At 41.5% G+C, this 26,840-nt stretch overlaps 1 protein-coding gene across 8 annotated transcripts in view; it reads left to right on the forward strand.

The window, feature by feature from the left end:
* LOC120727861 (activated CDC42 kinase 1-like) overlaps nucleotides 1–26,620 on the forward strand; it is a 55,720-nt gene extending 29,100 nt beyond the window's left edge. For 3 of the 8 annotated variants that reach the window (XM_040022432.1, XM_040022427.1, XM_040022428.1), the window contains 17 exons: nucleotides 8,528–8,705; nucleotides 9,958–10,028; nucleotides 12,290–12,559; nucleotides 12,833–12,985; nucleotides 13,201–13,364; nucleotides 14,234–14,353; nucleotides 14,546–14,672; nucleotides 14,783–14,929; nucleotides 15,132–15,226; nucleotides 16,919–17,113; nucleotides 17,377–17,468; nucleotides 17,830–17,952; nucleotides 18,215–18,648; nucleotides 18,762–19,997; nucleotides 21,516–21,611; nucleotides 22,852–22,982; nucleotides 24,079–26,620. In XM_040022432.1, coding sequence (XP_039878366.1) covers nucleotides 8,543–8,705; nucleotides 9,958–10,028; nucleotides 12,290–12,559; nucleotides 12,833–12,985; nucleotides 13,201–13,364; nucleotides 14,234–14,353; nucleotides 14,546–14,672; nucleotides 14,783–14,929; nucleotides 15,132–15,226; nucleotides 16,919–17,113; nucleotides 17,377–17,468; nucleotides 17,830–17,952; nucleotides 18,215–18,648; nucleotides 18,762–19,997; nucleotides 21,516–21,611; nucleotides 22,852–22,982; nucleotides 24,079–24,085 — 3,624 coding nt within the window. In that variant the 5' untranslated portion in view covers nucleotides 8,528–8,542 and the 3' untranslated portion in view covers nucleotides 24,086–26,620. Of the gene's footprint in view, nucleotides 1–4,430; nucleotides 5,366–8,527; nucleotides 8,706–9,957; nucleotides 10,029–12,289; nucleotides 12,560–12,832; nucleotides 12,986–13,200; nucleotides 13,365–14,233; nucleotides 14,354–14,545; nucleotides 14,673–14,782; nucleotides 14,930–15,131; nucleotides 15,227–16,918; nucleotides 17,114–17,376; nucleotides 17,469–17,829; nucleotides 17,953–18,214; nucleotides 18,649–18,761; nucleotides 19,998–21,515; nucleotides 21,612–22,851; nucleotides 22,987–24,078 lie in introns of those variants that run through there. The other 5 variants (XM_040022429.1, XM_040022431.1, XM_040022434.1 and 2 more) reach the window with 5 other exon arrangements.
* The last annotated feature ends 220 nt before the right edge of the window (nucleotides 26,621–26,840 follow it).

The raw sequence follows: 26,840 nt of genomic DNA on the forward strand, positions 1-26,840 counted from the left end.
GAGGAAAACACGAACACGGTGTACAGTCGAGTCTTAATAGCTTACTTACAACTGGGCTCGTCAGGCTCTCTTCTTGGCTGAAGTGGTTATTATTATATTTACATGCTTCCAGCTCCCGTTTTTCCTCGACGACAACTCGTACCTTTCCACTCCCCTTTTTCTCTCTCCTCGCGCTCACAGACCCATAACGTGTATGGCAGTCCATTCTCCCTGCAACACAGACTACACTGCCCATGATGCTACATTCTTTAGAGCTATGCTTGTAGCATTCTGCCTGTTAGCTTAGCACAACAACAACGAAAAGGCGCTCTCTCACCCAGGAAACACACAGTCGCAGAGAGAGAGAGAGAGAGAGAGAGAGAGAGCGTTGCCCTGTAACCATGGCAACCGTAACGCTGCCGCCTGGATCAACAGAACGTAGCTGTCAAACAAAACCCAAACAGTCCTGACCCGCGACAATATGAAACAGGAAAGTACCGCAGTGTAATCCATTAATTTCAACAAAGTAACTGTATTCTGAATACCACCTTTTTAAACGGTAACTGTAACGGAATACAGTTACTCATATTTTGTATTTTAAATACGTAACGGCGGTACATGTATTCCGTTACTCCCCAACACTGGATATATGTAGAACTTGTGTGGAAAAAGACGGCATGTAAAAGTTTATTTAGCTTACTTTAGCTTTCTACTTTAGCTTTATTACCATGAACATTGCACAGTGGTGTATTTTGACCCAAACTAGGGCGTAAACCAAACCTCAGTCAAACCAAACAGACAGTGAAAACTGGAAAAAAAAAAAATAAAAAAAAATCAAGAAAATCGATCAATTAGCAACTGAAATTAGGTGTTTACTAAACTATCAGCAACTGCTTTTATATCAACTGATGAATGAAAATTAAAAAAGATAAAGAAGAGATGGGAGAAAAACCATCTGATGAGTGTTGATGTTGCATAGCTTGTTCACCAGAGGGCACTCTGCAACTTCGCTATGGCACCACGCATGTATGGATGCCCAACCAACCAGTTGATCTGAGCAGTGTAAATGAGTAAGCAACTACACAAAATAGGTGTTATGGAAATCTGTTTTGTTTTTATAAAGGAAAAAAATACTGGCCAATATATCAAAATATCACATGTTTAAGTCACTAAATATTGATATTGTTTGACACAAATGCCATCACTATAGTCATATTGTGACTTACTGTAACTACACGGTAATGCCAGATAGAGCCCTGGTTTTAAATGCTATCTGGTTCTGATTTTAAAAAATGACCATAGTTTTCATCCAATTCATCCAAACTGAGATTTCAGTTTGTTAACTTGAAATTTCAAGATATTTACAATTTTGAATCAAAATTTTCTTCACTTTCAGCATTTGAATCCTAATTAACTCTTGAACTTATTAGGACGAGACTTTTCTCGTTATTTCGGCAAGCAATAAAAAAATTGATAATAATTTTTTGTCTTAATCACCAGCCACTAGTTGTCAAGACACCTCGAGGCATGGTAAAATGGGCTGTTTTTCCTTAGTTGGATTTTGTTGCCACTGGTCATAAACTGGCCCCACATAACCAGAATGGCAACTGATAAAAGTTTGAGTGAACTGTGTAATCCCAAAGTCTTTTTAGAGTGGAAAAACAAATGCTTGTCACACACAGAGCAATGAAAACCCCTCATATTAAGATTTGGTGCCCCCTAGTGTTCATATGGCAACAATACATATTGACTTATGTTAATCGTATTGCTCTAATCTCCTTAGTCAGGGGGCAGCTGACGGCTCTCTCACACATTCCTTCCACTGATTTCTAACAAAACATCAGATGAAATTGGATATTTGATGGTACTCTACACAAACGCTGCATTATCACACACACAGCTTCCCGTTTCACTAAACTGCCACACTGGTGTCGCCATATTTCCTCTTCTTTTTATCCCAGCCTATCTCTTTATTTGTTTTTTTTAAATTTCTTTAATTAAAAAAAAAAAGGTAATTAATAATGAGTTCTGTTTGAAGTGGTTTAAAGCTATTGCTTTTTTCACCTTTATTACTGTTGAATCATGTTGATTAATCAATCCAACACACACACACACACACACACACACACACACACACACACACACACACACACACACACACACACACACACTGACAACTGATAATTGTTCAGTGTTGTTTCTTTTGATGAATTAATGGACAACATTTTGTAAAAATCCAGTTATGTTAGTAATGTCCTTCTTTGTCCTGCTGCTGATTTTCAGGAATGTGGGCTATTTCATAGCATCTGTTTCACAGTCTTGTGAGTTACATAAGTGCTCCAAAGCAAACATTACTTCCTTATTTATCATATCACTGAAGCTAACTTTACTGTGACAAATTCTATATTGGCATCTATTAAAATACGGCTGATGCAAAAATCTGAATAGTCTAGGGAGGTAGTTATGATATTAATTGGTCTACGTGATCCTTATGATTCTGGATACTTGACTCATATAGTAACTATAATATACTTTAATGCAATGCTGTCAAACAAAAGCAATAGAGACTCTGTAAACTAAGAAATCCAAACGGAAGGCATTGGGATTTTTAGGCTGTTCTACTTATATAAAAAGTTTGGTATCCTTAGTCGGCTTGTGTTAAGGTGATGACCATGAGCTGCGACTTTCCACCTGTGTGAGGGCCTTGTGGATTTATACAGTATGGATGTAGGATACAGTAGGCCATGTTCTCTTAAAGTTTTGGCTGATGTCATTCGGATCCCTCTCCATGTGGGCAAGGGGCACAGTAAAGAGACTCCAATGTGGATATCATCAGCTAGCACACTGTTCCCTGTGTTGATGACAGTATGGCCGCCTGCCTTTGCCTGGCTGACTTCGTTGAATCTTCTATTATAACGTCACTCTAAAGTGAGACAATTTGTTCACTTACACATTACAGTTAAAAATAATAATTTTTATAAATCAAAACATTCAAATAAAGTCATTTAGACAGCTGATTAAAGTACACAAACTACACAAATAAATTGGTATGCAAACTCACGCTGCACAGCATCACCCGCCTCTGACAAAGGCCTGTTTTCCCGTCTCTGATTAAACTCCAATACTTCATGATCAAACACCATTTGTAGTTTTTATTTCCATCCCATAACACCTCTGCCTGCTCGCCTTCTGTCCACCCTTAGACTAGTAAACACAAAACTTCCTAATTCAAAGCAGAAGTGTGTGGAAGTAAATGGAAGAGAGAGCGAGACAGAGGGAGCGTTATAAAAAAACTAAATCTAGTGAAAAGGGAACAGCTAAGTCAAAGTGTGGATTGATGGGGTAGACTTATGAAAAACAGCACAGCGAGCGAAAGAAGGGGGAGGAGGAGTGGTGAAATCAGAAAGGCAAAAGTTTAATAATATCTGCCCACGGAGGCAGATGTGGCTTATTGCCACCACTGGTCTGAAAAACAGCAGCTACGGGTTTGTTTATAGTCAGTGTAGTGGAAGAGAGATAACATTTTTAGAGGATTAGAGGCAGGAAATAAAAGGCAGTACCAAATAAAGAAGAAAATGCAAGAGTTTGGCCAGATCCTCAGGGATAAAGAGGAGGGACAGAAGGAGGCATGGGAGTGAAAGAGAAGGGATTAATGAAAGAGTGAAGGATAGGGAGGAGAAGGGAGATGGCAGGAGTTTTAGTCAGCGCAAAAAAGACGTCACAGTGACAGAAAAGGAGTGTGCGAGTTTACCGCGGTTAAGTGACCTGAGCAGGTCTTATGTAATCATAATTATAATCATGTGGGTTTTTTCTTCACTATTACTGTAAACTATTAGTCATCCACTAACAGATATCTGTAAACCTGTTTTGCACATCGTGTGGTTCATACCTCAGAAATTATTCATACACTATTTCATTGTCCGAATGATCCTGGTGGTTAATGATTGGTGCTTCGAGTATGCTTCTGGGTTTGTTACGCAGATACTCTTACACAATGCGCTGGTTATAAGTGATTAAAGATCATAACAAATAGATTTAAAATGAAACTTGAAAAAATATATAGTAGGAAAATCTACTCGTAAATCATAGAGATAATGATTACCATTCAACAATACATTTCAGTTGAGAAAATATTACACTAAGCAGGTTGGGAAATTCTGCAAGGCAACAGAGGGAGAAGCTGGAAGAGCGCTTGGGGTGTGTGTGTGTGTGTGTGTGTGTGTGTGTGTGTGTCTCTTTGGGAGGTTGCATCACAGGAAACAAGCTCCCCCTCCTGCAGTTGAATGTGACCCTTTGGCCCTGGATCAAATGCTCCTCCGGGCTGAATACCATGAAGCCTCTGTCCTCTGCACCACGCTCTGCTCTGCACTGCACGGACGGCAGGAGGAGGGTGGGTGGGGGGTTCGGGGGTCAGGACAGATAGGGTGAGGAGTGGATTTGCAGGAGGGGGCAGGATAAAGGGGTAGAGAAAATTTGGCTGATGCAGAAGTGAGAATTATAAGCAGTCAACATGAAGCTCAAGCACATATGCTACCTGTAAACAAATGCAGACTGGCCCCCCTCCCTCCCCCCGCTGGCAGACATGCATGTTTTTAAAGCCTAAAAAGTGGAGCCGGAGACGCCGACTCTGGCTCGTCTGTTTGTGCTGCTGAGGGGATTGAATCGGGCAGAAGACGCTCCTATTTTTAGTCCCATGCGCGATGGAGGGATCGAAAAGCAAACAGACAGTATATGCACAGGCAAAGCAGAGAGAGCGAGACGGGGGGAGAGAGAGAGGGAGAGAGAGACAGAGGCAGTGAAAGGAAGGGAGGAAGAAGGAGTGACTTATTTGTGAAGTTCTGCAAGTTTGGATGACTGGCTCATTGCTGTCTGAGGAGGGCACATGGCTGGACTTTGGCAGAGGGCAGAGCTGGGAGGCTTTCTCTGCTAGAAGCAGCAGCTTCCATTCGCTCTCCAGCCTTCTTTCCTAATATTACAAGCCAGTTTGAGTTCTCTTCTGCATTCTCAAGTGCTACATAAATGCCTCTTTGACTTCTTGTGGGGAGCTGAAGCAGTAGAAGGGGCTTAGAGGAGGATTGACCCCGCCATGGAATGCTGTAGATTTGCGTGCAGGGTTTCAGGAAGTTTTTCTTCCCCTTCTCGGGTTCATAGGTTTGGGTCCGGATCCAAAAACTGTGTGCGCTTCTTAGAATTCCCTCAGAGACTCAAACCAAGGGTGCTGTGGCTCTGGTAATGATTTAAAGGACAAGCAACAACCACGGGCCATTTAAACGTGTATGCACTTTATTTGCACCTACATTCATCCCAGACGAAGGAATTCAGGATGCGACGCTTTGACAAGCTGAAAAAGACATTCCCCTTCCTGGCACGCTTTCACGTATATCGAGTAAGTCTGCTCTGCTGGATTGTCTACTCTCCATATTCCATTGAGGGGATATCTTCTTTAGCATGACATGGATGCTTGTAACTATAGTCAGAGTCATGTGGTTTAATTAGTTGTTAGAATACATGAATCATGAATATGGTATGGTGGAGGTCAGTTGTCTGTAACTCTGCGTGTGTGTGTGTGTGTGTGTGTGTGTGTGTGTGTGTGGACTCTCCAGCTGGTCTGAGGCTCTCCCCAGGGATGGTTGTTATTGCAGCAGGATGTGAGAGCAGAACCGATTTAACACAGGACATGATTTTGGCCAGAAGGTGTAGGTTTGTGTGTGTGTGTGTGTGTGTGTGTGTACGTGTACATGCGCCTGTGTGAATATCAGCACCACCTTGAGGAATTCGTTCAGGCCAAAAGCATTTCTCAGCAATGACACCATGTTGTTTCTCTGCATCTAAATTCCTGCATCCCTCATTTATTTCTCTTTGTTTTCCTCCCTGTTTGGTCGTTTTCAATATTTTTTGAAGTAAACGCTAAGCTTGGACAGTTTAGTGCAAACAGGCTTAGCTTCTTAATCTGTCAGCATTTCATGATGCTTCTTTAAAATATGGTGAAATGAAGGAAAGTATATGGATCACTAGTTAGTTCTGGATTTCTAGCCCTGGTTGGATTCTTCAGAGTCTTAACGGAAGTCATTTCTAACAGTTGGGATGCAGCATTTCTTTCAAGTTTAACCTCACATCTTCAAAATGTACATTTTCTACTTCCTACTTTAGGAGAAGTTAAGCCCCTGATGACGTTTTACATAAACTAAATAAAGGAAGGACCCTGTTTTGTTTGGAGAAAGTATAATTTGATGATCTCAGCTGGTGAAGATTCATGGTGTATCAAAAAGAATCGCCTTAATTCAAAAGGCTATATGTTTCAAAGTAATGGGCATAGACGCTTGCATGTAAAGTTTTACATACAAAACTTGCATCGTTTACACATGCTCAGTGTGTCCCCAACCAGATACATGGCACACATCAATACGATAACTCGTCCCAACAACCACATGAATCTTTTAAATCCTCGGTTTCTACCAGTACATGTTTCGACTGTTACCAGTAAACAGCTGCGGATTTAAAGCACTTTAAAGTCAGATGTTTCTTTTTGATACACCCTGTATAAAGCTCTTTCTTAGCCACCTAAATTAATTGTATCAAAGCTTATTTCTATGAACGTGTCTCAGGAAAAAACAAACCCAACATGCCTTAATGGGTTAATAATTTGTTTGCTAGTGGGCCAAGAAGTAGAAGCGCTTCATCTCCTTGATTTTGACCCCTCATGCCTCAAATGACACTGCCATGAAATGAGGCCCAAGAGAAAGCTGACTTGCGTCTTTGGCACCGTCCAGAGAAATAGCATTCTTTCTTCAGTGTTGACTGCTGCTGGGGAAGATTGTAAAGGATGAGTTGGGCTTGTTTTCATGGAAAAATGAAAGGATTAAATGAAAATGAAAAATCATTTGTTTCTTGTTTGGGAAAACTTTTGCGTCAAACTCTTAATAGCATGTCTGCCACTGGCACAGCTTAACCCGCAGTGGACCAGCCAAAAGGGCCGTTGGATCGTCTTTCTCAGGATAAGAGTCAGGCATGATGTAGCAAAATGCAAAATATGGAGATGGATTCAAATGACAGCAGCTCTAGTTAATCCTAAAACCACAGGCACTACTGTCACCGGATCACGCGAGAATGTTTCCTGGCTTACCAGTGTACTGTTTTACTTCTTGTTTTCAACAAACAGGAGGATTTCAAAGATAACTTCAAAGAATGTTCTGACAGTGGGACTTTTTTACCAAAATAAGAGGACTCCTGTGATTTCAAAAAGACAGCTGACCCATTTTTATGGTTATAGGAATGAATCTGTATCAGGATACAAACATCTGCCATAACCATTGGGGACTGAGTAAGTTGACCTCAGTCAGACCTCACATCTAAAATTCCTGTAAAATACAGAACAGCTATTTCTGAAAAGACATAGTAGATTTAGGGATAGATTTAGGGATTGGTCACATACGGGCTTTATTTTATGGCCCACCATTAGAAGTGTGTGTGTGTGTGTGTGTGTGTGTGTGTGTGTGTGTGTGTGTGTGTGTGTGTGTGTGTGTGTGTGTGTGTGTGTGTGTGATCTTGAGCTTCTAAGGCCAGAGTCATTAAATAATAGGAAATGGCCTCTAAGCAAGTCCCTCAGGAAGTTTAAATGGCAGCGAGCAAGGAAGCAGTGACCTTTGTGACACTGTTCTCTGGACCTCGTAACCTCGCCTTTGCCAGCACAGGAAGTTCCTCATTCGCCGAGTTTAAATACTGATCAGTGGAGTGACCCCTTCAGCCAGAGCACCCATCGTAAAGTTTTGTCTGCCTTTATGTGCGGATTAGGAATGTTTCTCTTTTCCATGTGTTGTTAAGCTTGGTTTACAAGTTTACTTCCTTAAAGTTCTGAGCAGGTGTAGCTGTTCTCCAGCAAAGCTGTTTACCATCTTGAATTGAACTTGCATCAGTTTGAGACGATAGCCTTGTGAAGAAGCCCATCTAGGTTTAGGTTTCTGGTTACGTTAAATGGATGTTTTTTGTTTTTACGTTAAAGATTGATGGGCTGAGTCGGTGTTGTGAGGAATTGCGGTGAAACCGTTTCGGGGCCACGTCTGGTTTTTGGACGTTTGGACATCAGTTTTGCATAATATATTTCTTGTATTGCTCTTCTTGTTTTTTGTTTTTTTTGGCACATTCATGTCTGAGCAGTCTACAGCAAGTCAGCCAAAAACAACTTTCTTTGTTTTGAGCTTAACTTAATTGAAGACTAAGTGGTTTGTTGACACCACAGTGACATCAAATTGCAGTGAAAATGACTGTTTTCATTGTTTTTATCCTTTGATAAGTAGCTTATGCTACAGTATGTTTGCCGCTTTAGCCCCCTTGATCTTGAGTTTGTGACTTGATTTTTATAAGCAATAGGCTGTTAATGATTTAGTTAAGAGGGAACTGGCTCCGAGCTCAGTTTCCTTTCTTTCTCTGTTTGTTGATGGCTGACTTCCTTTTTGAGTGTATTTTACGGATTTTGGAGCTTTCATTGGGAGAGGTGTTGAATGACTATTGAATGGGCTTAACTCTGTGTGTGTCTTTGTATTTTTATCAGAAACTGGGCAGCAGCATGCAATGTGAGGAAGGGACGGAATGGTTGCTGGAACTGCTGATGGAAGTGCAGCTGCAGCAGTACTTCTTACGGATCCGAGATGACCTTAACGTCACACGACTGTCGCACTTTGACTACGTAAAGAATGAAGACCTGGAGAAAATCGGCATGGGTCGACCCGGTGAGACACAGTACCTGCGTGTATGTGTGTGTTTTTGTCAGTGAGTGAATGAGAGAACCGCAGTGTTGTTGTGCCAAAGAAGCTCATCCAGATGTTCATTTGGCATGTCTCTCTTGTGTTTAAATTTGTAGTCCTGCTAGTGGCTTCCAGTGTTAGATACTTAGTATAAATGTTCCTTATTCAAAGGAAAAATCCTACGGTTTATCTCCTGTACTCTTTGTCCATAATTTGTGATCTAAAAATGAACTACATCCCCATCAGCTTCAGTTTGTCCTGTAGTTTTAGTGCTAATTAGCAAATGTTGTAACTCTTTCATGCTAAATTCAGATGCTGAATATATTTAACATGCATTATAAGTCTTAAAATATTGATGTTGGCACTGCCTTTGTTACCAGGCTGTAGACTGTAGAAGTAGATATTAGCTTTTAGCTCAGAGCGGTGGTTTAGTGTAGCTAGATATCTGAAAGCATGGCTGTTGTTTAGTGGCTTGTTTTTATCAACTCTTTCAAGACTGGAAATGAGCGCAAGACACAGAATTTCTGATTCCAAACTACGACTTCATAAAATCATCATTTACTATCTTCTCTGCTCATGTGTTTTATTTCCTAATAAAGCAGTACTGGCCTTTCATAGCTTAATGAGCAATTTTTATATTTATGATTACTTTTATTCTCTGTATGCATCTATACATAGCCTTAAGTGTGACTCTTGTGTTCAGTAATGGCACTGTGTCATTTGGCTCACCCTTGATGTTGCTTGAACAAATCCTGCGTCACTAATGCACTTAATGTCATTACAAAGTCACAATTTGTAATGAGGTATAGTGAGAGTGGATATTAAACTGTCAGATCTTTTGTCTGCGGTGTGTATAAAGTGGATCACAGCAGAATTGTTCTAAATCCAGTTACTGAAGCCCTCAGGGCCTGTGCTTCACAGCCGCTTAAGACTAATTACACCCACTTCGCATGCTCATATATTCCCTCACATGTCTCTCCACTGCACAGCTCACTGCTCTCTGGGGTTTTATTATCTTTTCTTCTTCCTCCTTCCCTTTTCTTTTTGCTCTTTGTCTCATTTCATATCAAAGCTGGGTGTTTGGTTTTCTTCCTGTTGTGGTAAATGTGTTGAAATTCATTATGGTATACCCTTCTTTCACTCAGATTCCTCCTGATGGATCCTTAAGCAGTTGCAGTCCTCATTTGAATGCCTTGCCACTGACCTATTGCCTCTTTTTGTTTCTTCTTGACCGCAGGGCAGAGAAGGCTGTGGGAGGCCGTGAAAAGGAGGAAAGCCATGTGCAAGCGCAAGTCCTGGATGAGCAAGGTGACAGACATAGACGAGCACAGCGCACATCAGAACTCAGTATGGTGCACGGTATATTTGGCAGGATGTCGCCACTGTGGAATCCGTCTGGGTGTAACAGTGTGGATACATGACCACAGTAACCTGCGCCCTCCGCGCAGATATGATCAGCACCCCCTGAATGAATTCTGGCATCAGTACGTTGTAATCTGAGGGAAAGACGTTAACATAGTCGTATCTGCTTAAAAGCAGCCTTTAACTTAATACTGGCTGTTAGTAGTGCAGAGGTTTTAAATCGACCACAAACATTCGTGATTGTGGTGAGGTGTCGCTAAGAGAAACTTTCCTTTCAATTAGCACATTTTTTTTAGACCTGTGATGATTATAGGAGAGTTTTTTATTTTTTATATAAAGAGTAATTTTTCTCCTGAGGACACACGAGGAGGGCCATTGAGTCCATATTCAGATATAAACATACACACACTTACAAGGCTATTTTTGCTAGGACATTCATTGACATTGCATTCCCTAGTTCCTAATCCTAAACTGAACCATGCCAGCTTAACTGCCTTAGCCTAACCTAATCCTAACTTAAGTGCTGGCCCATAAAAAGGGCCTTTTAAGCAAGGACCAAGCTAAAAGGACCTCATTTTCCAAAATGTCCTCAGTGTAAGGCTCCCAAACTCAAAGTAGTTCTCATAAAGATAGTGGGACACACACACACACACACACACACACACACACACACACACACACACACACACACACACACACACACACACATCCTGTCACAGCCAGCTGAGGAAGCAGATTACTCTATCTGAGGATAGTGCCAGAGGCGGAAGCAGACAGGTGTAATTTTAGATGGCAAACACCGTCCTGTGAGAACCACGGCTACACTCATCCAACACATGCGCACCCACACAACTCTGACGGCTTCTCCTCAGTATTCCTTCTCGATGGTTAATTCCTTTGAGTATTTGCGTCAGCATGTGTATTACATACCTCGCAGTTTTTGTGTTTTAATTACCCTTTGAGTCTTTTATTAAAGGAAAGTGAAGAAGTAACTTAAAGCAAAAAAAGCTCTGTCTCTTTAAGGGGAATTTAATAAGACAGCATTTTGTGAATGCAGCTTGAGCCGAATCTGTGTGTCACCGACTCTTATGACTCCACTCGTGTGTGATTGTGTGTGTGTTTATGGGTCTGTGTGTGTGCGCCATAGTCAGAATTATTTAAATATCCAGCCCTCTATTTGAAACGAACTAACCACACCGTGACCACACAGAGGTGGTGTCTTTCAAAAAAGGTCTGCAGCATTATGTCATGTCTGGTCCAGTGTGAATGTGAAACCACATACCGCTTGCTACTGTTTATATCCAGCCAGTCAAATATGTTTGGCACTAGATATTCATTGACACCTCTTTTTTACTGATGACATAATTTCTGAGTACTGACCTTATGTTCATGAGCCAATAAGAGATGTTTTTAAGTGAATCCGACTTCACTGATTTGATATGTAATGTAGTATTTGTGTTACCACCGTAGAAGAGGCTCTTCTAGTGTTTTATCTGACATGTTATCGGCTTGATTTCATCCCTGCTAGCTAATATCACCACCAGTTTCTGTGAACTCCTATTTTGGTAAACAGTCTAATTCAAGTCCTCTAAACAAAGGCTTCCCTTGGTGGCGCCAAACGGCACACATATTTTTATGGGTTCGGATTTAGGAGACTGGCAATGAATCATTAACACACATGGACACACACACACACACAAATGCAGGCATACAAACATAAGCACACAGAGCCATTCAGGTCACTTAATCTAATAGGGCTTCTTAATGAGTACTTCCTAACAGCTAAGTTATTCCTGCTGTGTTGTTAGTACTTAAGCCAAGAGGCAGGAAATTTCTAAGTATTTTGTGTGTGTGCAAAAACATGTGTGCTCATGTTAGTACACGTGCATGGAATTTTATTTACTTTTTCCACAAACTTTATGATGTTTTCTTTATGTGTAAGCTTCATTTTTAAAATTTAAGCCATTAAAAGACCTCGCTGCACATACAAGAACTTGCAGTAATGGTTTTGAGACTGCTTGTCAGACTCTCACCATGGCACGAGTGTGCTTTTCAACCACCTGCTATTATACATAAATAGAAAAAGGGGGAACCAGGATGTAGAATGTTGCTGTTTATGCAAAATGTTAAATTATGCTCATATTTTTATGTTCTAGTGCCCCTCTCTCTGCTTTCACACGTCTTCATTTTTGTCTGTTTCTCTCCAGGTTTTTAGTGGTAAACGTCCAGATGGAGGAGACATACCCCAGCAGGGTCAACCGGCTTCCTCGTTTCGTAAGCTGTCTCCCACACCACCTCTGGGCGTCGGGGAGGGAGTCCTAGCCACGCAGCCCAGTGGTGGCACTCTCCTCGACGGGCAGCAGCAGGGTCTGACCTGCCTCATCCCAGAGAAGGACTTGACGCTGTTTGAGAAGCTGGGCGACGGCTCATTTGGCGTCGTGAAGAGGGGAGAGTGGTTGACACCTGCGGGGAAGGTGGTGAGGAGACATATTGTTATACAATTTATCCACAATTTAAAAAAACAAAACAAAAACATGTTGGAAATATGAAATAACTGGAGTGTGCTCACACAGTTCTTTTGCATGAAACATGTTGCTTGTTTGCATCTTGTCTAGGAACAGATAAAAGCAGGCGCATGAATGTTTTGTTTTTTTTCTTTTGTTTTTTAATGGGATTTTCATGAGAACCTTTTAGACACTTTGAGTATGAGGAGAAGCAGAATCTGATGTTTGAACTCATCATTTTTTTAGCTGAACGTGGCTGTGAAGTGTCTGAAGACAGATGTGCTCAGTCAGCCCGACGCTCTGGAGGATTTCATCTGTGAGGTCAACGTCATGCACTCGCTGGACCATCAAAACCTGATCCGCCTCTACGGTGTGGTGCTCACACACCCAATGAAGATGGTAGTGGACACACAGAAATGCACACACACAGGGAAAAATATACAGACAGATAAATGCGAGTGCACATAACCGTTTACAGTAGCTGCTTTAACTCGGGGCCGATATTCTCTGTGTATACTTGCCACATATGCAAATGCGAAAGGACAAAAGAAGCTTTGAGTTTGTCCGTTCTTTTCACCCATGCTCTATTTCTCTTTTTCACCTGCATGCTGTAGGTGACTGAACTGGCACCTCTCGGTTCTCTGCTGGAGCGTTTGCGCTGCGTTCGTCCTCAAGGCCCAGTGTTGATCCACACTCTGTGTCAGTATGCTGTGCAGGTGGCTTGTGGCATGGCTTATCTGGAGCAGAGGAGGTTCATCCACAGGGACCTGGCAGCGAGGTAGGGTGCAGAGCTTTGGTAGAGGCAAAAAAAAAAAGGTAAAAAACTACTGAAAAACATACATTGCTCACATTCAGGAATAATTTTTCTGCTGTGGTGAATTATTTATATTGCCTCTCCTATTCCTCCACCCAGAAATTTACAGGCCATTAACAGGAGACTTGGCCCATAAGCACAATGAGTCACTGGCTGGAAGCACTGGGTGGTCCAAGTTCTTGGTCTTGCCAAAATTAGACACTTTCACTTAAGTGCTGACACTATGTAGAGGTCTGGGGAAAAACCTTAATGGCCGGTACAAATGAGTCACTTTACCAGTTAAAGCTGTAATAAAAGAGTAATGACTACACACAGCTGCTGCGTTAAGGTTTGCTGAGCTCTCTGGGCACGCACTGTATCCTGTAGGCTGGAAGCTTTCTGAGATAAAGATCTGCTGACTTTCTAACACACCAAAAAGTTCATAACAGATAAATCTCTTTATCTGTTATGGCACACCATTTAAGCTGCTTTAGCCTGTCCACAAGACCTAATCAGTGACTTGTCATATCTGTCACTAACGTCTTGCTGTTTCTCTTCCTGCCTCTGGCTTTCATGTCTGCACATGGAAAGACAGGGAGCTGAACAGACCCAAACTACTAGAAATAATAGTTCTCTTTACATATTAGTAGATCGAACTAAAATATTTATTTACTTAAATTTATTATTTAGTAAAATGCATATGGACCAAGTCTCCTCTACAATTATTATTGAAATAGTTATTATTAAGAACATTAGTTCTACATGTAGAAGAGTTCGTTCATTTAATGTTTTCCAGCTTGAAGGTTCATTTTAGGATTTCCAGCTAATTGTTAACATCACCACCCTGTCTGCAGGAACATCCTGCTGGCCTCGGCTCACAGAGTGAAGATTGGTGACTTTGGCCTGATGAGGGCGCTGCCTAACAACCACGAGCACTATGTCATGCAGGAGCATCGCAAGGTCCCCTTTGCGTGGTGGGTGGAATGAACTCATTTCATTGTTGCTTTGTTGTTAAAACTATTAGCCAAGGCAGAATTTAGAAATTGTTTTTTCAAAACAAATCCTTACACCAGGGAAACACCCCATTTCAATCCCTGCTCCACACTTATGCTCAGACTGTGCACAGCTGGTTTATAGACTGTAGTGTATTATTTTTCATGTTACAGGTGTGCCCCAGAGAGTTTAAAGACCAGAACCTTCTCCCATGCAACAGACACTTGGATGTTTGGAGTCACCCTCTGGGAGATGTTCACACACGGTCAGGAGCCTTGGCTGGGTCTTAATGGTAGTCAGGTAAACGCACAAAAAGGATCAACAAAAACCAAACTTCTGAAGCCAAAATACATAAATCTGCTCATATAGACAGTGATTCATATACCGTAGCTGTACTCTTTTGTCTTTAGATTCTCCATAAGATTGATAAAGAGGGTGAGCGCCTCCCTAAGCCAGAGGATTGTCCACAGGATATCTATAACGTCATGCTGCAGTGCTGGGCTCAGAAACCTGATGACAGACCAACTTTTGTTGCTCTACGCGAGTTCCTGCTCGAGGTGGCGTTAGCAGTCATTTAACCATCGCTCTAGGATTCAAACATGCATGTTTTCTACATTCATTTAACTTCTCTGCTGACATCATGTTGTTATTATATAAATTTACCATTAGCTCCACCTAGTGGTGCCATTTCAAAGAAAAAATTGAACAGGCTGCTTATTAAATCTGTTATATTTTTTCTGTCTTTGTCTCTTTTTTCAGTCTATGCCTACAGACATGTGTGCTCTCCAGGACTTTGATGAGCCTGACAAACTCCAGATCCAGGTCGATGACATTATCACCATCATAGAGGGGAGGTGGGTGATAAAAGGTCTTAAAATACTAATTAAACCGACACATCAGGGGCGATTCTAGGTTCAGACAAATTTAATCAACCCTTTTCGCATGTGCAGACCTTCAATTGGATAAACGTTACAATGGGATCTTCAAAGGCAACCTAATTAGTTGGGGGACCTGTTGTTATGTGTGACAATAATTCAGTGTCAACAATCAGAGTTTTCAATCTTTTCCACACGTTTTAGGGTGGAGCCTTTAGTTATCAAACTCGATACAAAGGCTCAGTCGTTAAAGAACCATTTGTGGCAAAGCAGAAAAGATGAAAAACGTGCAAAAAAAAATTTCAGCCTCTTAACAACATAGAGGCAGTCCACCAGCTCATCAAGCACTCACTCAGTACAGACACTGGAAAATCACACTGCCAGTCCATAGACCTGCAAACGAAGCAAACTGCTAATAGCTATTTTATATTAATACAAACCCTCATTTATTAAGCAGACTCGGCACACAGCATCATATATCAATATTTTCTCTTTAGAATGTCCACTGGCATGTTTTAAGTGCGACTTTGTGAATAATGGCATTTGATATTGCTCCCTCATTCTTGCGGTTCTTCTACAAACTCTGTCTTTTCTCTCTCCAGCCTCCTCACTCGACTAGAAACTAGAAAATAACAAAAATATAATCTTATAATAATAATTATTACATCAGGTACAGAAAACAGGAAAACACACTGCTTAGTTATGTGAACTCATCATTAATGAATGTGGGTAAAAGAGAAGCTACAGCGTTATCATTTCTGGTGAATTTGACTACATGTCCACTCTTACCTGTTTCTTTTTGCTCTCTTTGCTGTCTTCGTCTCTCCCTCTCTATCCTCTCTGTCTTTGTGCCGTCACCCAAAAGTTAAATGTTACTGTGAATAAAAGACAAACTGATCTACATGATCCATATCAGTTTATAGCAATATTCAAAGTGAATACAGGCTGCTGCTGGACATAGACAGGCAATCTCCTTTTGACTTGCTGTCACCTGGATCTGATGCTGTACTGTAAACAAACACTGGAGCCCAATTTGACTAGAATAGGAAAATAAATATTTATCAAAGTCAAATAATAAAGTACTCCTTGGCTATAATAAAGTATAGGCTCCTTGGTTGGCACCTCCTGATATACCAGCAGACTACTGTTTTTATTTTATCCTGTAGTGTTATAAATAGACAGACATTTGAAGATATTTCCAGAAAATAATACTAAAATACGCTATTATTAGTACTATTAATATTTTTAGGGGTGCTCTGATTACATTCGGGTATGAGTGAGCACCCCCCAAATGGGTCTAAACTCTCCTCTGCAACATACCAACCCCACTACTGATAAATATTGTCTTGAATGCAAACACAGTGCAGTGCAGAGAAGTGTGCAAGGCTGCACTTCAGAGTCCTCCCACGGTCCAAAGATGTGTTTGTTTATCAGCAAGTCTACATTGCTCGCGGGTGTGAATGTGAGCGTGAATTCAAGGTTTTCCCCCATCTGCCACTCAGTGTCAGCTGGTACCAGCTGCAACCCCCACATTCACCTCCAACAGATGGGCCTGTAGCTAATGCAAGGATGGAGTATGGGCTGGAAAAAAACACATCCTTGACTCTCAATGTCAAAAAGTGGCAGTCTGCTTTCATACCCAATATAATTATCTGTCCTAATACGTTTCAGGGCAGAGAATTATTGGTGGCGAGGTCAAAATAAGCGCACCCTTAAGGTCGGGCAGTTCCCCAGGAATGTGGTGACTTCTGTAGCAGGGTTGTCTGCACACGACATCAGTCGTCCACTCAAGAACAGCTTCATCCACACAGGACATGGAGACACCAATCCCCATCGCTGCTGGGGCTTCCCTGACAGGATCGATGAGTAAGAGACAGCTTTTGTTTATTAACTTTTCAAGCTGAGTTTGATTATTTAATGAACGTGAAATGGCATTCATATCATGCATCTAGAAATGTTTTAAATGGTCTTTCGGTTGGGCTGCAGTGATAGTAAGCACTCACCAATAGATGGCACTAGCGGGCTGCTTAAGCTGCTTTTGCAACGTGATTGTACAGCACCTGCTGTGGGTTAGTTATATGCAGTCCACTGATGTTTCCTGCATTAACATGTCTCATTCTTGCCGACAGTTTGTACCTCGGGAATCCCATGGATCCTCCTGATGTTCTGGGCTTGGACCTCAGTGCTGCACAGCCCACACAGCTAGCAGGACGAGCTAAAAGTGAGTGAAAGAGCTCTTTATAGAAATGTATACCTGTATGATGTATAACTGTTACCAAAAAGCTTGCCTCAATACCTCTTCAGTTCAGTGACAGACTGAGCAGATGATCATATTCCTAATTTTTAAAGAGTGCTTCTTTCTTCTTCTTATTTCCATTATGCATTGCTGGTTGAAATTTCAAGATCTGCTGCTGCTGTGCAAAAAGACACTGAAGAGCTCGCTTTGCTTTTATCCTAATAGAGCTTTCAGATGTAATGGCGCTTGCTGTTTTTATTCTTATCTTAATATCTTTTACTGCTGTCATTTCTTCCCCTCTTTGTTTCTCCTTTGCGCTGGTGGCATCTGTTATTATTTTCCCCAGAGGAGCCTCCTCCCCGCCCTCCTCAACCAGCAGTGTTAATCAAGAGTAAGTCTGGTTTCTCTCAGCAGCTCTTCACCCATTGCTCCTGCCCCCTCTGTTCCCTCCTAGTTCCACTCCTCAAAGGTACATCTCAGAGTTTTTCATCTTTTCCTTGCCTGTCTTTGCAGTGTACCCCCCCCCCCCCCCCCCCCCGTTTTTTTTTTCTACACCTTTGTCCCTCTAAAAGGTGTGCAGTGTCCTTGCTGTGCATTGTATTCTCCAGTCACACCTGGCGAGTTTTTTGGAGCTGTGTGTCTTGCATTTAGTGGTATTAAGTGATCTTAAACAACCTTGGTGTCAATGATCTCTAAACTGCATCAACAATATGTTGTGTTTTAATCTCCAGAACCTTCCTATGACCCAGTAAATGAGGAGGAGGATCTGACCTCTGCGGGACTAAAGAGATTATCACTTCGGAAAACGGGTTCTGTCAAAGGCCTCAAACTTAAACCGGCCGTGTGGGTCTCTGCTTCCAAACAGGGAGGTTGCAGGACTTTAGGCTCAGGCCAGAACACTAACAGTGAAGTGTCCCTCATTGACTTTGGGGAAGAGTACCCAATATCCACACCGTCCCCCTCTCCCGTGGTTGAAATTCCGATTCCTCTATTGGCCAAGTTGGCTTTGGAAGCAGAAAATCTCCTGGACAGGACTCCACCTCAAAGCCCATCCAAATCATTGCCCCGCCCCCTTCACCCTACGCCAGTAGTGGACTGGGATGCACGGCCATTACCCCCACCCCCAGCTTATGACGATGTAGCACAAGATGAGGATGATATGGAGGTAGGGCTACACAATACATTTAACACTGTGTCAAAATTTTATAAAAGTGGAATTATTTTGTCTTTGTGTTGCCTGAAGTAATATTACAGTGAGCTTGTTTCTTTCTCCGAAAGGTGAGCTCCATCAACAGCTCGGAGCAGCAGAATGAGGCAGAGCACAGTGATGGCCGCAATCCAGAAGAAACTCTGTCCTCTGGGCAGAAGGTCAATGATGAGGCTCTAGTCTCCAGAGGTTCAGACAGACAAGGTCTGGAAGACAACCTGTTTCTCCCCAGCAAGCACAGCCAGGGCCTGTCCACCTCTTTTTCACAGTCTGCAGAGATCTTTCAAGAACTTCAACAAGAGTGCATGAGGAGGCTCAATGTACCGGCAGCAAGTGCTCCTCGTTCGTGCTCGCCATTGCAGAGCTCAGTCTCGTGTCCCCAGACTCCTCAAAGTCTCCAAACCCATGAGGGACAACAGCAGAGTGTCCTTTCCTGTAACGAGGACCGACCCCAGATCCCCCCACGAGTTCCCATCCCCCCTCGCCCCATAAAGAAGGGTGACTACACCTCTGGCCGCTGGTCAAGGGACCTCTCCCTTTCTCCAGTGCCGACTGAAACCACGGAAAACGTTTCAGGTGCAGGACAGGAACGACCACCTCAAATCCCTCCCAGAGACCCTTTGTCTCAGCCTGGATCAAGAACTCCAAGCCCAATGGGTCTGGTAGTGGGTTCCCCCCAGCAGAAGCTCTACTCTGTCAGCCCCAACACAATGCAGGCTGCCATTACAACCTGCCCACCCACACACACCTACAGCTCCTACCTCTCTACCTCTCCGGGTAAACTCATGCCTACTACACACAGCTTTGCTTCGGACCCCAAATATGCTGCACCCAAAGTGATCCAGGCCCAGGTGCAGGGGAAGGACGCTGCTAGCAAGGGCCCCTGTATCCTGCCTATCGTCCGTGACGGGCGTAAAGTCAGTAACACCCACTATTACCTTCTGCCAGAGAGGCCACCGTATCTCGATCGATTCGATCGCTTCTTCAGGGAGGCTGAAAGCCTTCCTGCCAACGATGTGGAAGAAAAGCATGTACGGCAAGCCAACACAGCCACAGTCAGACCAATGGTGGTCAGCAGTCACACACTGCAGGGGCACACCCAGGTGCAGGGGCTGGTCCAGCCGGGTGGGGACCTGAAAGCCAATTTCTCCTCCAATAATAACAGCAATCTGGGTTGGCCACGGTCAGGGATGAAGAGTTCAGTTAGTCTTCCTCGCGTCTCTTCAGACGGGCTGACAGCACCAGCAGTCACTGCTTTCTGTACCAGGACAGACGGAGGAGGGAACTCAGCTGATAGGGTCAAGATGGTAAGGTCTAAGATGGATGAAGTGCCTCTAAGAAAATGTTATTTGAACTGCAAAGTACTTAAAACACTGAAAGTTATTAATGATTTACATCTGTATTGAAAGTGCAGAGGTTGGCCATGATGGATATGAAACCCCTGCAGGAAGATGTGCTGCTTGCTACATATACTTGTCCTTGTTCTTCTTAATGCTACTTTTTGTCATTTGGTAAGAAGTATTAAGCAGATAGTCATCTGTTTGTAGTTCAGTATCACTGTTGTTAAGGCAATCCTTATCCTAAATCCCTTATCACACATCAAAGAACTAAAATATGAGCCCATTGTTCGGTGTAATTCATTAGCATCGGTCTAAGAAGCAGGCTTTAAATAGTCTGCAGTGCATATTTCATGAATTGCTTGATTCCTCTCAGTTGTAATGCTGTTTTCTGGAGCTCCATATTCATTGTTTAAATGCTTTCTGTAAGGAAGAGCATGGTGGGTGTACGGCGGTGTGTTTCCTTTCCTGTTGCACTGACAGCAAGAGTGAGGAATTAAAGGTGATACAGCAGCTTTTAATGGCACGAGTCTGAAAAGATCAACTTTCTATTTCGCCTTCAAATCATCGTGACAACCAAATTAAGAAACGGTGTAATTTTACAACTGGACGCAATCTTTATTAATGTGTTATGCATCAAATGTAACTAATTAAATTGGAAATTGAATGTTTTATATGCCTTTTAGTAGAAAAATTGTTAGCATACATGTTTAAGCTTTTTCTTTTGCGTTCTCAAATATTTTCTCATAACTTGTTAAAAATACACTAGCATTCGTTATGAGACAAAGGCCATATAAATATTTGGTGAGAATCAGATTTCAAAGAAGAAACTTCAAAGTTTCATTTGTTTCTTTAGGTTGGTCAATTGATTCTAGCGCTGTTCGAGTTTGGCTGGAGTCAGAAGCGCTGTGAACTCTGAAGGCTTTCAGGCACTTGGCATTTTGTAGTTGATACAGCTGCAAAAAGTAGTGCAGCAAGAATGTGAGCTATCTCAGCTGCATTGCAGAGGAGTTCAGTGCAAGACAGAGTATTATAAGAATATAATGTATATAGCGCCTTATGAGTTTACTAGTAATATCTGCGTAAAACTGCAGTGATTGGTAACATGAAATTGTTAACATGGGTTTCAATCAAGTTCATGCGAAGAGAAGTACTGACAAAAAAAACCTGGTGATTATGCTGCCACAGTCTCGGTACACACAGGAACACTGTGTCAGACTTATCTTCTTGAAATTTGAGCAGGCTTAAGGTGGTTTTTGAAAAGAGATGTGAACGTTTAAAACTTGATCTGTGCAGCGATGCTTAAATCCAGCTGAGATTCTTATCATGTTTAGCAGTAAATCCACTGTTCACCTAAAGGATGTACATGGAGCTTTAATCTTAGATGATTTCATCATCAGAAAAAGATACCAAAAGATTACTGAGACCCCAAAAAAACAAGAAGTGAGGAATCAGGGGTTTAAACTTGAGTGTTGTTGTGTGTCTCAGGTGCAGGAGGCGGTTCACGGTGTGACGATGGAGGAGTGCCAGGCCGCCCTCCAGAACCACAACTGGAATGTCCAGCAAGCTGTGCATTATCTAAAGGTTTGTGCATTTACTGAAAGCTAATGCATTTCCTGCCATAGTTGGCACACTATGACTGTTGAGTTGTTTCAGAAATTATATGTTACTGGTTAACTCATAGTAGTGTTGTATGGAGGCCTGAAAATGGTAAAAAGTGAGAAGGAAAAATGTTCCTTTAAGCTTCAGTCATTTTTTTAGTTTTTTGAGATACTTTTACTGACTTTTTATTAATTTTTGTTTATTCCCCTTTTCTAGTGTTGTTGCATATTGAAATGTTATTTTTGAAAGGCGTTATTTCCAATTTGCACATGACTATATGCATGTAAAGTGTAATAACTGCATGTATGGATCATCAGTAATAAGTATGGCTACAAACCCTAAATGGAAAATTCTGTTCGGTGTTTATTTTTAATGGTGTTTATTTAAATCTTTACTTTGTCATAAGATGAAAAAAAAGTCTGTATAAAGCTTCAAACTAATTCATTTTAAATAACAAAAGTGAAAAAAGCTCAATAGCAAAAGGGATGTAGTTTGTTTTTAAGGTCAGGTTCCATAGTCTTAAAGTACTGCATACACACAACTGGCAGAAACACCTTTATAAAATAAAACTGTACAAATAAAAGGAACAAAACATTTTATGGCTCAGGCCATCAAAACAAAGATTGCATGAAAATCCGTTACCTCAGCGGTAAACACTTCAGTGCTTACCAGATCGGGTTCATCAAGTCTCAGGTCAGTCGTTTGTGTAATAACAGGGTGTATCTGCAAATGGACACAGTCAGTTACACTTTTACCCTATAGGCTCATATCGAGATGTGATAAGAGAACTTTATTCATCCTTGAGGAAAAGTTGCAGCGAGCAGCTACAAATGAAAAAGCATGTAGACACTCTGATATGTTTAGGGTGGGTTTTAACACCGTTTTAACTGGCTGTGGTTTTGCCCAACGTGGCAGGATGGACAATTTGTTAGGACTTCAGTAGACACAAGGGAGCACTTGAGTGTTCCTTGATGGTGGCGGAAACGTCTGTGAGACACAGAAAAAACTCATCCACGTGGTTCAGATTCTGCTAAGCTACAGGAATGTGTTTGAACAAGCTGAGCTTGTACAAAGACAGAAATAATTTTACACTCACTGGCACTCCATTCAGTAAAAAAGATGAAAGTTCTTCACCTTGAACTCTCTTTAACAGTCCCATCTTTTTCCCTCTTGATAACTCTTTGGTCACTTGAACAATGTCTTGTGACCTGCCTCTCTACAGGTAGAACAGTTGTTCTGTTTGGGCCTGAGGAGCAGATCAGAGTGTCTAAAGCTGCTGGAGATGTGTGACTGGAACCTGGAGGTGGCCAGCACTCACATGCTGGATAACTATGGATCTACAACAAGGCAAAGGTAGTGTTTCCTACGATTTTGCAGTGATTGTGACTTCCCAGAATGCATATATTACTTTGAATGGACCGTACTCTTATATTACTGCCCAGCAATTACTATTCATCTTCCTTGACCCTATCTAGGAGCAAGAGTCTACACTGGAGGGGGAAAAAAGTTCCCTTCATTCAATTTGACATTGATGCTCATTTAATAGTTTCTAGAGATTGTTACTAGAATTTTAATAGGAACTTTATGCTGACATAATGCTATTTTTCGTATCTCTTTGTAAAACATATAATTAAAATCTGCTTCCTAGTGGAGCTGCTGAGATTGTTACTGCACATTTATTTAGTATATATATGGAAAATGTAAGCAGGCAGTATTGTGATGCAATGCTGATGTGCCGTTAATGAGATAGAGGCTCATATGTGGCTTCTAGATTTAGGAGGTGTTGGAAGGGGGGAGGGCGAGGGGGTGTAAGCCCTTAAAAAAATAACAACGCACGAGTTGAGCGGCAATAACATGACTTCAAACAGCAGAGGGAGCTATTTTGTAGCAGTCCGTTCACCATTTGAATGTGATTTGATAAAGATAATTGTGGCGGACATTTGCACGTCCCGCAGGTTTATCAACATGTGTGCTCCGTTTCCCTCAGCAGGGAAGCATTTCATGCCTGATAAAGGAGCTGTGTGCAACAGGCACTGAAGTGCTTTTTGAGATCAATCAGACTGATATACTGATGCTCGCTGTTCAAACATTGATTTATAATTTTTTTTATGCTGATTTAAACACATCTAATAGATAGGACGAGACAAACTGAAATGGTTTGTTTACATGATTTCAAATGGTGCTCTATATTTGTCTACATTTGCTTCAAATATGTAGTATTTGGGGGGGGGGGTTGTGAAAGAAGTGGGAGCCAACTGGCAATAGCTCTTTGTGTTGCATTATTTAGATGAATCTCCCGCCTGCTTGTAACTCTTGTCCTTAATGCCAGCACAGTGTTTATCTCACTTACAAGCCCCAAAAAAGGTGAAGTCTTGTCCAAGACGATTAGCACTTAACATTTCATGATTCATCATTTTTCCCCACCTCTAAAGCTTCTTTCTGTTTGCAGACGGTGACAGAAATCTCAAGCTGCTGAGCTCTGATTGGAACTTCATCCGCAGTAAAACATCATCAGAGATGAATCATCTCCTGACCTTTTTTGTCTGTTGGTTCAGTCACACTTCCAATCAAGACTGTATTAGAGACTCAGAAATTAAGCACAAAATACCAAACTTCATTATGGCTGTGTTTGTACTTAACATGGATGTGTAGGGTCATACTTTTACTTTGGTGTGCCCACCCAAGGGCAAGAAATGACTGTACTTGTATTTTCAGGACCAGCGGGTTAGCCTGAAACGTCTCACAGATTCTGGGTGCTGCCACACTCAGATGTCGTCTTGTGAGCTACTTGCATAGAAAAAGAAATGGTTTGAAAGGAAATGTAAAGAGGCCAAAATGAGATGGCTAGCGCAATATACATAGGAGCACTTTCAAAAACAAAAAAAGTCTTTGTGTTGTCTCAAAGCAATGCACAGTTTACTGGAGAGCTCACACGATGTACAATATCAGCACTGAACCTAAGAACTGTACCGTGTGCGTACAGTTCTTTAAAGCTAAACCTCCTGTATTAGCAGCTATTGCATCACTTGGAAAATAATTTGTGAAAGCTCGCACAGTACCTCTGAAACGTCCAAGCACAATAAAATAAGCCACTTAATTGGCTGACAACTCTGTATTGTACAGGAGATTATTCTGCCCATTAAAGGAAAGTGGAAAATATGGAGATAAGCATCGAATCAAGACAATTCATGGAAATATAAGACGGCAGAAGAAGTTTGTACGCTTGTACACCTACATTCGAGGGTATATACAATATGCTCTTTATGAGGAGGCATTCATGTGTGTATGATATTGTTTAATATATCTTGAACATAGTCCTCAGAGATGAGAGAAGACTGTTATTTCCATTACTTGTGACACCATCTTTTTAAAAATATTTCATTCTCTTCTGTCTCTATTGCCACATGTGGCTAAAAAAAAAAAGCCCATCCAGTGGAAACTTTCTTCACTGCAGGTTTAGGCTTTTCCTCATTTCTTCCCTCTAAGCACTTTGCCTACACAGAATCCTGCGCATCAACCGAAAAGTCCTGCCAGCGTGCGGTTTTCTCCATGCACCCAGAATACACCGGCAGCTAATATCAGCGGTGTAGTGAAATTTACCCCAAGGCACAGATCCCATCCCATAATCATCACTTAAGACCACAACTGTGATATTTTGGTCAGCAGCTTTAGGGGTAATAATTTAATACTGAGAGGACGCGTCTGCTCTGGGTGAACTGACTGCTCGATGACATGGTACTTTTTTTTTTTTTTTTCTTTTTTTTTTGGACTGTATTGTCACTGCAGCAGAGCCAGTTAACAGGGAACAGTTGGGCTCCTCCTGATATTTATTCTTAGTATGTGGGGATGACACCAGTGAAAGGAAGGGAAATCTACAGTAAGGTAGACTGAATACTTTTGTGTGGCCAACCACACAAAAGTATTGGTTACAAAAGTAACCAATGCTGGAAAGCAGTGCTTTACATAGTTTTTAGTTAACTCCCGTGATCTCTGTGGTGCTCCTCTTTAAACTGTCTTTGCCAAAATATCTATTTTTCTTTCTGAATTACATTATATTACATATAAAACACATAATATGTGTGTTCATGTGTGAGACTGCACATATGCTCTGGCTTTGGTCCAAACCAGAGCTCAATATGTCTACAAATCTCCAAGGATGCGACTGAAAGAAAAAAAAAAAAGAATAAAAAAGCTAACAGAGTCATAACAACCTGAAAAATTAAGAGGCTTTGAAATATATTTTTAAAGGATGTACAGGACTGATTGTAGAAACTTCCAGTAAAAGCTTTCTCCCATGTGCAATAGGGCTGCTGTCAATCCTCTAACCTCCCAGCCTGTCCGTCAGTACCATCCAGTAGCAAAAGCAGAGATTTTATCTGTTATAATCTATCCTGCTAAATGAATAAGAAAAATCAAAAGAAAAGCTGTTTTTTTCAGTGTAAAATGTTTGTTGACTGTTTTTCTGACCCAAAGTGAGATAAAGTTGTCCTTAAGCACTGATTCGGGGCCAGTTTTGCCATTTTCCCTTTAAAGTCACGCGGTGAAGCTGACTGTGAAAGCAGTGCATAAGGACAGCTGCATGTGAGTGCTGCCTCCTTAGTCTGTTCACGTGTTGTTCGTCTTCATACCGAGCTGCTGTAGTTGTATTAGAAGGACTGAAGTTAACCTTGTGGTGTTTTGGTGAACCCAAAGCAAAGTTCTCCTGTTGGGGTGTTGAAACTCTGATGTTCTGTTTCTGTTAAACAGTCAGATCTGTTTTGGTTTTTTTCCTGAACCTGTGTTCATTTAAAAATCTTTATTTTTTATTGGTTTTGCTGTTTCTCCTTCAAATTGCCATATTTTTTCCTCATTTTGATGTATTTGCCTTCCCAGAATGTGTTTCATTGTAAATGCCTACTGTACAGTTGGTTGTTATTGTCATGGATGGAAATGAAGATCATGCTGCGGAATTTATAAATGTATTTTTTACTAAAGAATTAACTATTTTTTAACTTGTTTTGTTCATTGTTTTTACTGAAATCCATATAGTGAGCTCACAATAGCTAAGGTGAGGTGAGCAGCAGCAAGATTCAATTCAGTTTAGCTTCATTTATATAGCGCCAAATCACAACAACGGCCACCTGAAGGCACATTGTAATGTACGGTAGAGACCCTACAATAATACAGAGAAAGCCCCAACAATCAGAGAACCCACTATGAGAAAACATTTGG

The sequence above is a fragment of the Simochromis diagramma genome, unplaced genomic scaffold (genome assembly GCF_900408965.1).
Source record: "Simochromis diagramma unplaced genomic scaffold, fSimDia1.1 OVJJ01000205.1, whole genome shotgun sequence".
In the NCBI taxonomy this organism is placed as follows: Eukaryota; Metazoa; Chordata; class Actinopteri; order Cichliformes; family Cichlidae; genus Simochromis; species Simochromis diagramma.